We start from the raw sequence: 18863 nt of genomic DNA on the forward strand, positions 1-18863 counted from the left end.
GTGTAAAAATACGTCTTGTTGAAGCCATCGTCTTGTATGGGTTTCATGCTTTTCCCTTTGAAGCAGTATATCTGGCATCAGACGAATGGAATGATGAAAACTTCTGCTTGTTCAATCAGCTGGTCCACAGAGCATTGCTTATCTGATGAGAAAGCGTGAAGGAGCCGGGGAAACCAGGGCTTTCCCGCCATTTTTGTTTTGTGTTCATTTCTGGCTTCATATCAGCGTGTTTATCTCACAAATTGTACTTCTGCAGCTTTGCTCATCAAACCAATACATTATGTTCCTGGTGTTTAGAGGAGATTGAAGGAGTTGGATAAGTTTTTGTTTGGCTGCAGGAAATCTTTATTCAGCTGCCAGCAAAGAGAAACAAAATGGATTCAAGCTTGTTGATGAATCCGTCTCACCGTCCGTACATTCTCTATACCCTTTTAATCTTATACTGGGTTGCAGGAAGCCAGTGCCTATACAGATGACTTCTAATTGAAAACTATTTTGCGTCCTTGTTGGTGGACTTGACAACTAAGACAAGTGAAATGATTTGTTCAATATGTAGTTTGTCAGGGGCAGCAGTTGCTGTAAACCTGACTGCCAGATCAGACGGTCTCTTCTGCAAGTGATTCTGCAGTCCTGCCAGGTTTGGACCCAAACCTGTTCACCTCCTGACTGTAGACGATATGCCACGAGGCCCATCTGACCCGGGGGGACAAGTGTTCACTGTCAACGTAAATATAGGCTTCAAAAGTCTCTCTGTGCTGCTGGGGTGTAGAAAAGAACACTTTGTTCCTGACGGACCCTGATTCTGTTCAAAATAAATAACAAGGGAATTAAGCTTGAGTTTGGTACGTAAACGCATGCTGTTACAGAAATGTTCATATGGTTAATGAACTCAGAGAAGGTGAAAAGCAAAAAGCACTTAATGAACTCAAGCTGTTAATCTTTTGTCTAACCTGGATCATGTTACTGCTGAACTGCGTCCATTAAACATTGAGCGGGTGAAGCTTATGTGGAGGTCTTGATCACCGTAGATTAATGTTTGGCCACTCCAATCATTTAAGGAAATTATACTTTTAAGCAATATAAAAACTAGGAAGTACAATTTACTAGGGATGGCTGATATATATATTTATATATATAAATATGGAAAAAAAAAAATATATATACGTATATATATATGTATATACAGTATATATTAAGGGGTTTTAAACCCTTCCTACACTCTTGCAATATTCTAAACAATGTTTCTAAACTCTAAACGCTCTAAGAGACAGAATGTCCTGATCTCTGCTCTCTCTGCCATACCCACTTCTCCACTGCAGAGTGGAGATTGACACGCTGCAGGAGGAAGCTTCTCCCTGCACCTGTGGGCTGCACACAAGTGCAGCAGGTGCTAAATAATTTAAAATAATTTATTTTGAATTAAAAATCCATGCTGATCGTGTGGCTCATCCATCAATCATCTAACTGTATGTCATGCCCAGTCTTACTTTGAAAAACCATGAAAGAGCAAGTGCGTGAAAGTCGAACTGCAAAGTAGCGAGGTATTGCTATGTCAAAATACAAGATGGCTGCAACCATATATGTAATCTGACCACCCCTATCATTTGGGGAAACTACACTTTCTAGTTTTTATATTGATTAAAAGTGTAGTTTCTTAAAAATGTTGGGGTGGCCAAAGATTAATCTATGGTGGTCAAGGCCACCATTAGCCCCCCACCTGGCTCCTTCGTTGCTCCTGGTGGTGGATAAATGTCTCCCTCCTCTCTCAAGGATCCATCACTCTGCTCTGCCTCAGAGAAGAAAATTAAAAACCTCCCTGTAACTCTTGTCCTCCTAAATACCTTCAACCAAAAACATTCAGGTTTGCTTCACTCTCCGTTCAGTTCCTGTCCAGAAAAACACTCATCTCCAAAACCACTAACATTCACTTCTCCCTCACTCCCTCAGCGACGGGGGACTCTGGCATGCATCTTGTTTAAGCTATTTTCTTAAACGATGAGTTTTCGGACTGTGTCGATCTGTAATGGGTTGAAAGGTTCACTCCGAACGCCACCAAGTGCTTTAAGGTCACTACTAGTTTTTGTGCGACGCTCTGAGGTCTGTCGTAGCAGTGATGCGGAGATTACAACACGGCTGTGACGCAGCTCTCCACTCATGCCTCGCTGCTGCTGTTGTGGGTTTAAACAATACAGCTGTGTTGACACATGAGATACAGCCTGGAACAACGAGTCCAAAGGTCAAGAAAGAAATCCCGTGACAGCAGATTGTGTCTTGTTGTCTGACACGACGGCTTGTGCTTTCAATGTACAGAAGTCTGTAGGAAAACAAAGGAGCGCTGCTGTCTATTTATAACAGCACCAGCTCTTTTTATGGTTGCTATTTTGTGTTGAGCTGCTATTTTTAAAGCTTCCACCCCATATTTAATCATTTATGCCGTGGAGGGGAACAGGCGACCCCGTTTCCTGCAGAGGAAGCGGAAGGGGAGTGGGTGGAGGGATTAGAGGGATGCATGGTCTCGTCTCCTCTCTGTAGTTGGGTCTAGTTGTCCATGTTTTCATCTCGCCTGCATTTCCACATGTTCCCCTCCTCCATCATATCCGGCACCGGAGCTCTGAGCAAACATTTACCGCTCCACATGCCACAGTCCCTCCGAGCCACTTCCTGCTGGGGTTTTCTTCATTTGTTCCAGGAACGAGACCTGATCAGAGCTGCACCATTGTGGGGTGTAAAGAGGGTTCTGGCATTGAACGAAACCCTTCATGTTCTGTTGCTCTTGCATCAGAAGTTCTTTGTTGTAGTTTTTTTTTTCTGTGCAGAAACCAGACAGGAGACAACAAGGTGTGTTTCCTCTTTGCGTTCTGTGCAGCAGTTGGCTATGGGTAACAAGGAAAAAGTAGCACAGCGTCTCCTTCCAACTGGAGCAAGAAGTGACGCAAGAAGCCGGTAGAAGCAAACGTTTTACATCCTGGAAGTGGAGCTGATGAAACAAACGTCTGTTAGTTTGGCTCAAGGCTTCTTACGTAGCTGGAGCCAGTTGAACATTTAGTCAACAGTCACTTCTGAGAAATTGCACGCAGCCGTGTCAATTATCTGTTTCTGCTCCCCACCAGCAGTAGCCAGCCTACCATTCATTAACTAGCATTTGAACAAACAGAAGAGGGATCGCTTTTCCTTTCTTTGCACAAAGTAAAAACTCTGACGTGGCTTTTTGTTTGCTCTCATTAGCTTCATTCATTTGTTAAGATAAAATACCCATTTCTGCAATTCTCTACCTGCAACACATGACAAAACATGGACATGTCGGTGCTAGATATGACGCTAACTTTGCACAAAAGGCTGCGGCTTTGAGGTGCAAAGAAATGATAGCGATATAGCTGCTCTGGTCCGACTTTGTGAACATTTTGTGTTGTGCGGGAGGAAATTGTTAGGTGATATCCTACGTTGTTGTGCAATGTGTTAGCACTCAAAGTGTGTTTGGGGATCACTTTCAGTTTCAGCCACTACCACATCAAATTGTAGCTCACTGAATACAATTCAGTACAAATTGTAAAGTCTGTTGGCTGTGGCAACCATGTTGAATTAGGTTGACTCCAAACATTGATCAGTTGTAGTTCATCCAATGATTACTTTCTGAAAGTTTCATTAAAATCTGTCCAGTTTATCATAAATTTAGCTAACAGAGACAAAGTTGACTCCATATAAGTAATGGCAAAGTTTCCTGACAGATGTTGAATGATTTGTTGACCCTCAGTGTCTGTTATGAATGACTCTCTGCTACTAATATATCAAATTATAACCTAATCTCTACTTATAGCAATTTCCTTGTTTGCTAACGTTGATTAGCTGTGGTGGCCATCTTGAATTAAATTCACTCCAAAAGTTAGTCAATGTTAGATGTGCATTTAATGATTGTTTTAAAAGTTTCGTTAGAGTTTGTTCAGATATTTTGGCTCAGAATGTATTTTTGAGTACTAAGTTATTGTACGAGTGCTTATGAAGCATTCACTCTTGTGATCCGTTTTTCTTCCCTATGCTTCTCTGCAAGATTCTCATCCTGCAGTTTTAAGCTATTTCAACAAATATATCAAACTGTTCAGCTCATTCAGGACAATCCTGCTATGACTTTTGGTATTGGTGCTATAGCTTTTAGAAATATTTAGTATTTTCTGTCAGTTTTGTTCTCATAGAAAATGAATTGAGCTCATTTTTCATCCTTCAGATCTTTAGATCTGTTACAACCTTTTACTGCTCCTTTCACATTTTGTTCTGGTTCAGCTTCTTTCAGCTTTCTTGTGCATATTTAAACTTTTTTCAGCTACTTTCAGCTATTTTCAGCTGTTTTGTGCTCCGTTCAGTTAGATCATTTCTACCTACAACATTTTTGTGCTTGTTCAAACTTCTTTCTGCTAATTTTAGTTTTTTTCTGCTTCTTTCAGCTTCTTTCTGCAAGTTTAAACTTTTTCTGCTATTTCAGCTACTATTTAGCTGTTTCATGCTCATTTTAGCTTTTACAGCTAATTCCACATTTTTTGCACTATGGTCATTTCAACTCTTTTCAGCCTAATTGGACACTATTGTGCTCCCTTCACTTCCTTCTTGTAATTTAAGCTTATTTCTGCTTTTTTAGCTACTTTTGAGCTGGGTTTTGCTCATTTAAGCTTTTTCAGATAATTTCCACTTTTTTGTGCTTGTTTCTTCTACTTTCAGCCTCATTGTTCTTTCTGTTTTCTTCTGCTAATTTAAGCTTGTTCTGCCTTTTCAGCTACTTTTTAAAGCATTTTGTTAGCTAATTTTAGCTGTTTAAGATAAATTCAAGTTTTTCATGGTAATGTCTGCTATTTTTAGCCTAATTAACTTCTTTCTGCAAATTTCAGCTTGTTATTCTTCCTTTTTTTTGCATGCTAGTCTCAGTTTTTTCTGCTATTTCAGCTACTTTTTAGTTGTTTTGCACAAATTTGAGCTTTTTCAGCTATTTCCACATTTTTTGTAGCTCGTTTCAGCTCCTTCCGCTTCCTTCTGGTAGTTTAAGCTTCTGTCTGACATTTTGGCTAATATTCATCTGTTTTTTTTTTTTTTTTTTTTACTAATTTCATCTTTTTTTTAGATAATTTCCCAATTTTTGTGCTTCTTTCTGATTATTTAAACCTCATTCAGCGAATATGTGTTCTTTTTTCTTTCTTCTGCTAGCTTAGGCTTGTTCTTCCATTTCAGCCACATTTCAGCATGTTTTTAGCTAATTTCAGCAATTTTCTGCAAGTTTTTCAGCAATAAGCATTCACACTGAATTTTCGCAAGAAATACATTTCTCTAGTTTATTTTGAGTTTTAAGTTTAATCCCACGTCTTACTTCCTTCATCCACAAAGATGGAGGTCTTTGAGCTCCATTCAGGAAGTGTATTTTTTCCTCTCAGGTTTAAGCAGAGCTGTGTGACTGTTAAGATGGCGCCCAGAATGCAAAGCTCCAGCAGAACGGCTCAGGCCCGGCGGACGGTGCAGCAGCTGAGGATGGAGGCCAGCATCGAAAGGATAAAAGTGGGTCTTTGTTTGCTGTGGTGAACGTATGGCACACTTTTCTGTTTCTGATTTGTGCATTTGATTTGTCTGCAGGTGTCCAAGGCGTCGTCAGACTTGATGCGTTACTGTGGAGAGCATGCTAAGAACGACCCGCTGCTGATGGGCATCCCCGCCTCAGAAAACCCCTTCAAGGACAAGAAGCCTTGCACTGTTTTGTAGTGTTACGTCCAAACTCTTGCTCTTTTGTATTCTTACATGAGACTGCAGAAGGTGACTATGTTCACATCTTGCCTTGAGTTTGGTGTACTTTTTACTGTTTCACATACCTGCTGCAGTTTAGAAGGACCAAAGGACCCTTTGCTTCAGGGCTTCAGCTTCAACAAAGATCATCTGAAGTTAGCACGTTGATCCAGAGGTTGTTCAGACCTGCCGTTCAAAATTATTTTTTAGCTGTCCAGTTGAGATTGAAACGTTTTCCCTCAGACCAGCTTTTTATACGTTAATCTGAACGCAGGCTGTCCTGAGCCAGGCTGGAGGACCGCCTACTGAACTCCCACGACCCCACACATGCAGCAGAGCGGACATCTCAGGATGTAAAGGAACAAAAACGGCTCAACTCATTGACCCTCCATGTAAAATAAAACATGAATTTATCATGTTCACATGTGATCCTGTGAACATGGTAAAAATGTTCCAAAATCACACAAGGAACATGTTTCTCATACATCACATAAACACTAAAATTAAAATGGTTTGTTTGTTTTCAGATCAAAGTTTTAATGAATTGTTTATCTGATGTCCTCTCACTGTAAATGTTCATTTTGTCAAGTTTTTATTCATCAAAGTGGGTCATCGGACGTAGCATGGATGAGTTTCTTTAAGGTTTAACCTTTATTCTGATTATTTTTGGACCCTCTGTGGGTGGCTGTGACTCAATGGTTTAAGCTGTCGTCCTCCAACAAGAGAGTCGGGGGTTTGATTCCTGGCAGTGTGCTGTGAGACGCTGAACCCCTCATAACCTCTGACACTGGTGCGTGAAGCACTGTGAAATGTGAAGTCAGTAATCAGTGCGTGTGTGGCTTATGGTCCCCCGTGACAGAACGAAGAGGGAAACTTCCCTCTGTTCGTCCACGTTGTGAGCATGATAATTTAATAAATAGGTTAAGTACTGGCTTCCATTTTGGTGTGTGGCTGCATCTAGGTGTAAGAAAGTTTCCTTTCAAAAATTGGGTTGTCATGTTGAAATACAAAATGGTTGCCGTCATATATGTCCGTTCATTTTGTGAAATGCATAACTTAAATAGGCAGTGTGCCAACTTCCATTTTGGTGTGTGGCTGCATGTAGGCCTAAGAAAGATCACTGTTAGGTTGCCATGTCAAAGTCCAAGAGACCCCCCCCCCCCCACACACACACACACATACATACAGGTGTAGCTAAAAAAATTAGAACATCATGAAAAAGTTCCTTTTATGTCGATCATTTCAGAAAGTGAACCTCATACATTACACAAATTCATTACACACAGAGTGAAATATTTCAAGCCTTTATTTATTGCAGTTTTGATGATTATAACTAACAAATAATGAAAAATCTTATAACTGACAAATAATGAAAAATCAAAACTCAGAGTCTCAGAAAATGAGAATAATCCACAGCCAGCTTTTAGTACCTTTGTCAGTGTGGGCTGGTGCCGAGTCCTTCTGGAAAATGAAACCAGCATCTCCATAAAGCTCGTCAGCAGAGTCGTCAGCATGAAGTCTCTAAAATGTCCTGCTAGATGCTGCGCTCACTGTGGACTCCAGAAAACTCAGTAGACCAACACCAGCAGAGGACATGGCCCCAAGCCATCACTGACCGGAAACTTCATTCTGGACTTCAACAACGTGGATTCTGGGCTTCTCCACTCTTTCTCCAGACTCTGTGACTTCGATTTCCAAATGACATGAACATTTACTTTCATCAGAAAAGAGGACTTTGGACCACTTGAGTAACAGTTCAGCTCTTTTCTTCCTCAGCAGGTAAGATGCTTCTGATGTTGTCTCTGGTTCAGGAGTGGCTGGACTTGAGGAATGAGACATTTGTAGCTTTTATCTAGGATTCATCAGTGCATAGTTTGAACAAAATTTCCAAAATGGAACTACATTATGAAATTTTAAAATGTATTTATTTATTTTTAGTCTCTGTCCAGTTCCAGTACAGGAAAAACACGTTTCCAAAACTACAGACATTTACTGTTCAGATCCCTCAGCGACGGGGGACATCGGTTTACCAGTCATTTCTTTTGTGTCAGGTATTCAAGGTCATCAAGAGATAACTTTACAAAAATACGGTCCAAAGGACTCTGAACTCTGGTAATAATAAAATAACAATTAATTTAGAATCCTGAATGTAGTGTCATTTTCTCAGAAACATCAACATGCTGATGTTCTATTTGTTGCTTAATGACTGCCTGACTGTGTTTATCTGGATCCAGTGCAGGGAGCTGACATCTGATTGCAAAATGTTTCAGGATTCACAGTTTATCATCAAGTGTGAACAGAAATGCCAGTGCAACCAAACCACCTAAAACAGATTTGTAACAGATTTGCAAGTCTGAACGGGCTGTTTTCTTTCTGTATCGCATTCTGATAATACCCAGACAACCACAGAACATTTATTGCATAAATGACTTGTGACATTATCACAGCATGTCTAGGCCTAGTAAGAATTTGACCAGTCAGATGTACAATTTAAGCTTTCACCTCATACTTTCATCGTGTTTGCTTCAGAAAACTGTTGATGTCCTGTCACTGTATGAGAAGATTGCTGGAAAACACAGCATCAATTACATATTGAAGTTTTTGGAGGAAAATATTCAATTCAATGCCCTTCACTTTTAAAATTTGGCTTCAAGTCCCAACAGAAGTCATCTCAGGGAATTGTACAAAAACATCCACATCCATCCATTTTCTTTACCCGCTTCTTCCATTTTGGGTCATGGGGGTTGCCGATGCCCATGTCCAGCAACCACTGTGCGAGGGGCGGGGTACATCCTGGACGGGTCGCAAGTCCATCACAGGGTCACATAGAGACAAACAACCATTCACTCTCTCACTCACACCTAGGGACAATTTTAGAGTTACCAATCAGCCTAACATGCATGTTTTTGGTCTGTCGAAGAAAACCGGAGTACCCGGAAAAAACCCACGCATGCACGGAGAGAACATGCAAACTCCACCCAGAAAGGCCCCTGGACTGGGGTTTGAACCAGGGACCTGCTCGCTGAGAGGCAGCAGCTCTACCAGTTGCGCCACCGTGCTGCCCATTCACATATATTAAAAGCCAATTAGTAATAGCTATTTATCTAAAGAAAACAGCAGATTGTGTTGAATCTCCATGTTGTCACAGTCTCCCATCCTGAACAAGCACAAAGGCAACAGTGGAAAGGGAAAACTCCCTTTTAACAAGAAGAAACCTCCAGCAGAACCAGGCTCAGGATGAGCGGCCATCTGTTTCGACTGGCTATGGTTTGAGAGAACAGGAAGGAGAAACAAACAAACATAGAATAGGTCTAGGTGTACTTCCTATTGGAAAAAGAAACAAAAACAAACAAAAAAAAAAACATTTGTTAAGGCTAGAAATAATTACAAATACAGAGTAGCGCAAGCAAAGGCAGCAACAGAGGGAGGAATTGTGGCCAATTTGTCCATCAGCAGTCTAAGCCTATAGCAGCATTACTAAGGGATAGCTCAGCAAACCCAAGCTGACCTTAACCATAGGATTGATCAAAATACCATACCATACCATACCATACCATACCATACCATACCATACCATACCACTTTATTTATAAAGCACTTAAAACAGCGACAAGGCCAACCAAAGTGCTGTACAGACAAAACAACAGGTAACACACCAAGCAAAATACAAAATGAGGTAAATCAGAATATAGACATAAAAACGATGCAGATAATGACGACTAACCAGTGTGGAGCATACAGGATCAAAACACTGATCATCTGGTGTTGAAAACTACCGAATAGTAGTGAGTTTTTAAACGGGACTTGAAAACCGAGAGGGAGGGGGCCTGTTTGACAAACAGAGGTAACTCGTTCCAGCGTCTTGGTCCTGCTACAGAGAAGGCCCTGTGGAAATGGAAATGGAAAGCCTTAAACCTAATCTTAAAAGTTGACAATGGTCAGCCTCACGGACAGAAACTGGAAGTTGGTTTCACAAGACAGGAGCCTGATAATTGAAAGCTCTGCCTCATATTCTACTCTTGGAAACTCTAGGAACCACAAGTAAACCCAGGTTTTTATGTCTTGAAGACATGCTTGTAATCTAAGTACAGTAACTGACTGAATTCATCAGGTTTCATGGACAAATATAAGTATCATCTGCATAACAATGAAAATTTATCCCATACTGTTTAATAACTTTACGTAATGGAATTACAATTAAAGTAAAGAGCATTGGTACAATCACTGAACCCTGAGGAACTCCATGACTAACTTTGGTGTATGGAACAGATTCATTATTTACATTTACAAACTGGAATCTAAAATAAATAGGATTTAAACCAATTTAAAGCCTTTCCTGTAATCCCAATATAATATTCAAGTCTCTGTAGTAAAATATTGTATTCAACTGTATCAAATGCAGCACTGAGGTCTAACAGGACCAGTATAGACATAAGTCCATTGTCTGAGGCCATGAGAATATCATTAGTTACTTTTACTAGTGCTGTTTCTGTGCTATGATAAGCTCTAAACCCTGGTTGAAACTCCTCAAACAGATTATTTATTTACAGATTTTCACGCAACTGACCTGCAACTATTTTTTCCAGAATATCCTGATGCATGCTCAGTAATCCAGGTAGAAAAATCTAAAAAAGTTAAGTTTGGTCCTTTGGACATTCAAAAAACAAAACAAAACAAAACAAAAAAATTGTAGAAACGTTTCGTCTTTCATCTGAAAGGCTTCTTCAGTCGGATGAAAGACGAAACATTTCTACAATTTTTTTGTTTAGTTTTGTTTTTTGAATGTCCAGATGCCCAGACTTAACTTTTTTAGATATTTTCTCCAGAATTTTTGAGGTTAATGCTTTTTTTTTCATTCATTTTATTTGAGATCAATGTTAGACTAGATATAGGTCTATATCTGGCCAGAATTCCTGAATCAAGGTCATGTTTCTTAACTAAACGTTTAATTACAGCAACCTTAAAGCGCTGTGATACATAACCATTCATTAAAGACAAATTAAGCATATCCAAAATGGGGTTATTAATTAGGGGAAATACCTCTTTAAACAGTCTGGTTGGAATGGGATCAAGCAGACATTGATGGTTTGGATGAAGCTATTATTTTTGACAATTCAAGGAGCTCAACAGGACAAAAACTGTCCAAACATAAATCATGTTCTGGTGACATTTCTATAGCTGCCTCATCTGACAGGGAACCAGAAGCAATAGTAGGAAGGATGGAGTGAATTTTCTCTCTAATTGAAATAATTTTATTTATACAGAATCTCATTATGTCATCACTGATTATAGTTGTAGGGATACATTGCTCAACAGAGATTGGACTTTTCATTAGTCTAATACTGAGCAGAAACATGGGGTTATTTTTATACTTATCTATTAAAGATGAATAAAATAGAGTTCTAGCTTTACAGAGGGCTATTTGTATATCACATAGCTTTAGATTCAGCTCAGTAAAATTTGCTTAAATTGTTTTTACACATTGTTTAGATGGACCATGAGTCCAAATTAACTAAATCTTGATTTCAGTTTACAAATGTAGAGGCTGTACTCTCTCAAGATCTGTCATAAGCAGGTCGTCCTCACAAACTGAATTTAGGAAACTAAGTTTCGTTTTCCCACTTTCCCTTAAATCTTAGAGTGGTAAAAGAACTCAGGCAGCTTCAGAGAATGCCTATAAATTCAGCACATATGAAGTAGTATCAATAGTTTTATAATGTATTTGCTAATTTTTCTATAATACTTTGTAGTTGAGTAAATAACATTTTAAATAATAAAAAAAAAACAGTTATGCAATCAGATTCTTTTAAATTTGTCTCCACACAAAACCACGTTTGAAGGAGCTTTTTCATTGGTCAGGACTTCACTGTCAGGGGACAAGGCAGAGCTCAGTCAAAGTCTCTGCAGAAGTTCATTTAATGATTGACAGGACCATTAACCAATCAAAATGCTTGTGTAGAGTGGGTGGGACTAAAATGTGAAGAGGAAGGCCTTCAGGAATCCCCTGCCGGTGGAATTATTATTTTTTATTTTTTTGTCACGTGAAGATTTGTGATACATTCAGTTGCAATCTGTAAATTCTAAAACCCACATTGAAATAGTAGTTGCTATATAAATGAAGGTTAAATGTCAAATGTAGGTTTCATTTACATTTTTCAATATTACTAAAGTATTTTGGTTTTGTTACATTGTGAAATTTAACGGAAACAGTCATTTCTGTGGGTTATTGTTAAATTTCAGGCTGAATTATTGAAATTACATGTTGTACTTGAAAGCAAGAGACTGTGTGACCTGCAGGAGCTGCTGAGTAATGTTGCAACAGAAATGGGTGACTTTTACGAGTTATATTTTATGAGTTAAAATGAGTTAGGAAAGCACTTCCTAATTAGTCAACTTCTGAATGTGAACCTGTAGTAAACTTTGATCATCATACTGTGACTTTGTATGGATTTTCATGTTAGCATTTATCAGATTGCCATAATGTTTTATCCCAACTGAAGGCCCAAGTTATTGAGAGGCTTGCTGTGGTGTTCCAGACACAGAAACGAAGGTAACCTGTATCTTTAAGGATTCTGAGAGCACGTAATATGATTGGTGCTTGTGGGTGGAGAAGTTTGTGTTGTTTTGTTTGTTGCTCGAGTACAAAATAAATCAACACTAGAGTGCGTCCTCTTCCTGGTACAGTGGATTGAGACTGTGTACAGCATGTTACGTTAGTGTTGCCATGTGGAACTTCCAGTTGTCTGCTCAAAGAGTTTATTTTATTGAACCTGGTGGTATTCATACGAAAACAGTTTTAAAACAGCAACTGTGCAGTGCTGACTTTTCAATCTGTGTTTCTGTCTGCCTATCATTAACTTGACTGTCAAGGAGTGACACAGACTCAGGTGTGTGGTTACCATGGTGACCATATTAAGTATCTGCAAGCATTAACATTTCTCTTGACACTGTTTATTCAGTTTATACATCTTTTCAGGGGGGGTTTTCCCACAGAGCTTACATTATTACAAAGTTATGTTGGCAGAGGTTTCCTCAGAATTTTCTTTTTGCTCAACTTCCTCTTCCAAAACAACGATCTCTAGTTTAAACCTGTTCGACTGAATTCCGTCATTATGACAACTGAACACAGCAAAGCAGAGTCTGGCAGCCAGAGTCCTCCTCTGCTGGTGGGACAGGAGTTTTGAGGTTTAGGTTTTAACTTAAAGTAGCGTTTTCTGGAAAACGTGAAGCTGTCACATCTTATCAGGAACCAGATGCGTGACATGAAACACACTTGAGAGGTCATTCTTTTGCTAAACCACTAAATATATTAGCCACATGTGTAACATCAATGGTAATGGGTTAAAATAAACTGTTTGGGCTTGGAGTGATTATTAATGTGTTTAGTTCGAGTGCCTGTGTTCAAACAGGTGGATGAGCCAATAAGGTCATGAGGCCACAAATGTTTGCTCTAATTTCTCCTTCAGTGTTTTTGTGCCCCGAGCCATGAGCTGCTTGTTATATAACGCCCAGCGCTGTTTGTGACCCAGCTTCCCTCCTTTTCCCATCTCCTCAGGTGTGATATTACATCTACGTACATCCAGGTCAAGCTGCAGTTGTTGGCCCACATTACTATAATCCTCGTTAGAGTCAGATAGTAGACGGTTCTGTAGCAGCTTTCTTTCAAGACAACTTGTTTTTTTCCACAACGGTGACGAATAAGACCTGATAAGCTGATATTCAGTATCTTCAGCATCTTACCTACATTTTCAGAGACCAAAGGTTTCTCCTTTTCTCTGCTTGTCATTGAAGGATCATGAGTCGTGTGCTCTTTGCTCTTCTGCTACAATTGTATAGATGCTTCAGAACACGTCTCATCAGATTTGGATAATTAAACTGTCTTAGTTCTGCTGACTGGCACATTCCACAGGAAAATAAGCAGAGCACTGTAGTAAGACAAAAAGGAAAGCTGTTATCGAACACATCTATGTACGTTTGTTTCACATTTGCATATCATCTGCGTATTTGCACATCTGCTAGCTTTAAACCAGGGCCACCCCCAGAAAGGTTTCCTGGAGGATGTTATGAAGATGACTCCAAGCTACTACCACACCAAACCTTTCAGTATGTGTAAATCTGACAAAGTGATACTTTTTTCTTTTATAATGTTGATTAGCTGTGGCAGCATGCTAAACTGGATTGACGCCGACTGGTAATCTGCAGTAGATGTACAGCCAGTGAATATTTTCTGAGCTTTTCATTAAAATCCATTACGTGGTTTACAAGATATTTTGCTAACAGACAGACAGGGTTCCCTCCAGTGGTGAATACCAAGGTTTTAATAGAGGACCTCGTATTTTCCCAAGCAGTTCAAATTTTTGCTGACATTTTTAGATCAAAATTTTGTTTTTTCCTAGAGTTAAGTTCTTATTTGAATTTTTTTATTTATCATTTGCTGTCACACATGGTGGACACAAAACTATACAATGATCAACAATTAAAAAACTCTAAATAAGACAATAAAAACACACACCCAATTTCACACAAGCCAGTAAATGTGACTTTATTAAAAAACTAAATACAAAGTGTTTTGTTTTAAGCCAATTCTTAACTTTGGAGATCAGTTTTAAAATAAATCATCAGCTGTATTTCATTGGACATATTATTCCACATAAGACTTTCTTTGACCAAGGACAATCATTTTCTCCAACGCTAACCAAAAAAAAAAACATTGGGGTCTTGGTCACCCCCTTATCCAAGGCCATGGCTCATATCGAAATGAGTTTAACATCAAACACATAAAAGTTTTTTTTTCTCACATTGATTTAAATTCATGATCTATGAGCTGTTTGTCTTTAGATCTTTTAACCCTATAGAAAATTCATCTTAAGTTGATTGGGAAGAGTTTTTACAGCTTCTAAACAAAATCTATCAAAGCTCAAAAATCATCTGACAGAACCTTTTTTGTCAACATCAAGGATTTTATTTTAATATCGGCAGCTCTTTGGTGGGGGGTACCACAGGGGCCCATTCTCGGTCCTCTTCTCTTTTCCTTATACCTGCTGCCACTAGGTGCTATTTTTCGTAAACACGGCATACCTTTTCATTTATACGCTGATTGTCAAATTTACTTCCCTCTGAAGTACACTGGTGCACGTTCTATCCAACCTCTTCTTGACTGCCTGGCTGACATCAGGGACTGGATGGCTTTAAATTTCTTAAATTTTAATGAGAAGACAGAAGTCATGTTGTTTCCACCTAACATTAGAGGTCTCTCTTGTAAATGAGTCCTCACAACTCAATGAGACTAACCTGTTTAAATCAAGTTCAAGTCAATTTTATTGTCATTTCCATCACATGTGGTACTTGAGGTGGAACGAAATTATGTACATAAGACCCCAGTTACACCCAAAACACCCAAATTAAATAAATAAAAATTGAATAAAAATAAAAAAAATCAGCCGGGAGCCTGTAGGAAGACGGGATAGGGTTAGGTGTCCCACATTGCTGGAGTATTTTCATAGTGAATGTTTGTAATTTTCAACATTAATGTTTTTTTTCTAGACTGGAATTAAACAGAGAATGTGAGTAAACCTTGATGATTTTGGTGCAAGATATCCAAGAGGGCAGGAGTTATACTGTGGAGAAGAACAGAGGGAGGTTTTTGATTTTATTTTTTTGTCCAAGGCAGCACAGTGACGGATCCCAGAGAGTGAAGGGTGGCCATTGGTGGCCTTGTCCACCAGAAATTAACCTTTGGCCACCTCAATCAATTGAGGGAACTATACGTTTAAACATAAAAACTAGAAAGCATAGTTACCAACTTTGTTTACTGCCAGCCGACTTGGCAGTCCAATTTTTCATAGTGACTTGTTTACACTTAAATGTAGCCACACACCAAAATGGAAGTTGGCAAGTTGCTTAATGTTCAAGTTATCATGCTCTACAGTTGACTAAATAGACAGACTGATGGACGGAGGGTATTTCTTATTCCCCATCTTTGCTCTGAGCTGGGGGATTAAAAAACTTGTTACAAACAGGTGAGTGTCTTTCAAATTTTGTCTAATCTACTGAGTTGACCTCAGATGACCTCCAGTCACATTGTAGAAATATTTCAACGGGGATCAGTGAATCCAGGATGCACCAATACTTGATGGTTGTTAACTTTAAAACAGTGCTGGTTAAGATTTTGGATTGAAAAACACACAGAGACCATCATTTAAGGTTCATCAGCAGACCAAAGATGTGACTTGACAAAACTTTATTCTGGAAAAATAATGAGATGTAAACAATTTTAAGCCTTTATATGTGAATGTAAAAGAAATCAATTTAGACTAAAGTAAACTGGATGACAGTATCAAACACTTTTATAGGTGTAAGAAAACAGCATATTGCTCCTCTTCAAAGACTAACAGTTTTGTTGGGGCAACTTATTGCTGTTTCTATTACGTAACCTGATCTAAAACCAAATGGAAGTAGGTGAAGAAGTGGATTATCCTGTAAATGATCCATCAGTTGTGCAGCTTCAGTATTTTTGAGAACCTTAGAAATGGTCAAATATGAACTGGCCGGTCATTAACTACATGACTTCATGTTTTATGAAATTGTTTTTCTCCAACCAGAAGGAACTTGACAAGATATAAAGGAATGATTGACAAAATGTGTTAATGGTGTACTTAAAATGTTTCTATATGGTTTAAGAAAAGAAGTACTCGTTTTAAAAATCATTTGTTGGATAAGTTAACAAATTTTCCATCTTGCCAGCCATCAGTCCATTTACCAGTGCAGAACCAGTGTGTGGCGATCATTGTTATTGAACAGTTTCAAACAATTTGTGATTTTTCATTATTTCTGAGCCCACAGTTCAAATAATGGACCAAAATGAAATTATTCCTGATACTTTTGCCAATGATATTTTTTTCTTTATCTCCTTTAGATTATTTAAGTTAATTAAGCTGTTAAGAAACTTCCATAGAGAAGAATGATTACATCTCACATACATCAGATGTACTTCCAAGGATGAATCTCTAAATGTTTTATTCAAACCATCTTGAGATATTTTACTAAAACAGATTATATATAAGGCTGTCTGGTTAGAGGGGGCTATGTGGAGGCCAGTGTTACAATCTGACTCCTCCAGTTTTCTGCATTTTGACCCAGTTTCCCCTCCTCAAATGCAGGTCACCCTGCTTTGATAGCATCTCTATGGTATGGCAGGCCGTTTCTGCATCTATTCCACATCCTTGATATCACTTTTGCCGAATACACTCTACTAGTTGCACATATGCTCACACTATTTCAAAACTCTAGTGCCCTAGTTCAACAAGTGTTTAATTTTAACACATTTCTGCTAACTAGTAGCACAATTGTCCAACTAGTTGGAGCACAAGTTATACTAGTCAGCTAGCTTGCCACATTAGGAGCTTAAAGTCCCAACTGGTTGGTTTTTTTTTAATGCACAACTGAACAAAACTAGCTTATGATAGTGCTGTATGAAATAACTAATAAGTATCAAAATCCCTTAAGGCCAACCAAAGGATTCATAGTCAAAGTTTTAGGCACACTAGTTGACTAGTAAGGACAAAAACATGTCATCTAGTTGATTACTGAGCATTTCAAAGATTATTTGTTGACTACTTTAATGTTTATGTTGCATTAGTCCAGTAGTTAACTGCATGGCAGGGTTAGAGCTGTCACCTTCCAGAAAGAGGGTCAGTCTCTCTGTGTGGAGTTTGCACAGTTTTTTCCAGGTACTCTGGTTTCTTTCCTCCAAACAAAAAGATGCATGCAAGGTCCATAGGTAACTAGTGAAGGAGGCTGCGAATGGTCGTTTGTCTCTATGTGGTCCTGTGATGGACCTGTGACCTGTCCAGGGTGTCCCCCGCCTCTGGCACAAACAGAATCAGCACCAGCTCTGCTGCAAATCTGAACAGAGAAGCGAGTAAAGAAAATGAATGATGGATGGTCATTAATCAACAAGTAGACATCATTTTGGGGGCTGCGATAGAGGCAAAGTTGCTGACTGCCATGACTTCTGCTTGAACTAGTCACGCAACAATGTGCGACATTGAATTGCTTGTTGAACTAGTGCATCAAACGTACAACACTAAACAGCCAGGTGAAAGTGACACTTGATTTCAAGGAGATTGAATAAATATGCAAACAGCTTACCATACAGGGAGCTTAACCACCATCTTCCTATCTGAGGCTGCAAACTTACTTGTGGACAGCCTCTGAGTGTAAACTGCACACTATTGTTGGTGAGTCAGTGGTCACAGGGAGCATGTTCATTCATGGAGCTATTTTTAGCCGTGAAGCTGAAGAGCTGTACAGCTCCAGCTATCAGAGGCCTGTTTGACCTGCCTCATGCACCCACTGTCCCATGAGCCTCAGTGTTGAAAGCTGTGGCCCTCCCTTCTCAGCACCAATACATTTTAGTTTTGTACTGTCAGAGAGCTACTTAACTGCTATTATTTTTATTTTTGGTATTTTTATTGCCTGCCTCTGAAAGGTGAATGCACTTATAATGTTTTAGCCTGGGTCTGTGTGTCTGTAAGCAAAATTTCACATGAACCACTGGATGAGTTGTAACAAAACCTATAATAAAAACAGTTAAATAAAAACACATCTGGACTTCAATTCTGTAGCTGAAGATGTTTTATCATAATTAAAAATGTCTGGAGTGTGTGTAGTTCCAATCTTTTAACAAGTGCATGAGGCTTCATTATGCACCAGGATTCACAGTAGTTCCCAACACTCGTCCCTGAGGAACACCATCCTGCTTGTTTTAATTGGTCTTCTGGTACAACACACCTGATACAGTGACTTAATTATTTCCTCGGGATCTGCAGAAGCCTGTTAATAACCCATCCATTCAAAGCAGGTGAGCCAAAGCAGGAAACAACTAAAACATGCAGGATGGTGTTCCTCAAGGATCAGGGTTGGGACCACTGGACTTGAAGTGCTCGCCCACCACAGCAGAGGCTCATTAGGCTCTTTGTCTGCCTGTCTCACACACACAGTTTTGAGTCACATGCATGGAGTGGAACTACCGGAGAATCAGTCTGAAAGGAGAAACCAAATACAGTAAAACAGCCTTTACATGTTTGCGTTAGTTAAATAATTCCAAA

At 39.1% G+C, this 18863-nt stretch overlaps 1 protein-coding gene across 1 annotated transcript; it reads left to right on the forward strand.

The window, feature by feature from the left end:
- The first annotated feature begins 5439 nt into the window (after nt 1–5439).
- On the forward strand, nt 5440–5733 carry gng12b (guanine nucleotide binding protein (G protein), gamma 12b). Its single transcript, XM_037674710.1, has 2 exons — nt 5440–5532; nt 5608–5733. The coding sequence occupies exons 1-2, from the start codon at nt 5440–5442 to the stop codon at nt 5731–5733; spliced, it is 219 nt and encodes a 72-aa protein (XP_037530638.1).
- The last annotated feature ends 13130 nt before the right edge of the window (nt 5734–18863 follow it).

The sequence above is a fragment of the Nematolebias whitei genome, chromosome 3 (assembly GCF_014905685.2).
Source record: "Nematolebias whitei isolate Nwh7 chromosome 3, NemWhi1, whole genome shotgun sequence".
NCBI classification, from domain to species: Eukaryota; Metazoa; Chordata; class Actinopteri; order Cyprinodontiformes; family Rivulidae; genus Nematolebias; species Nematolebias whitei.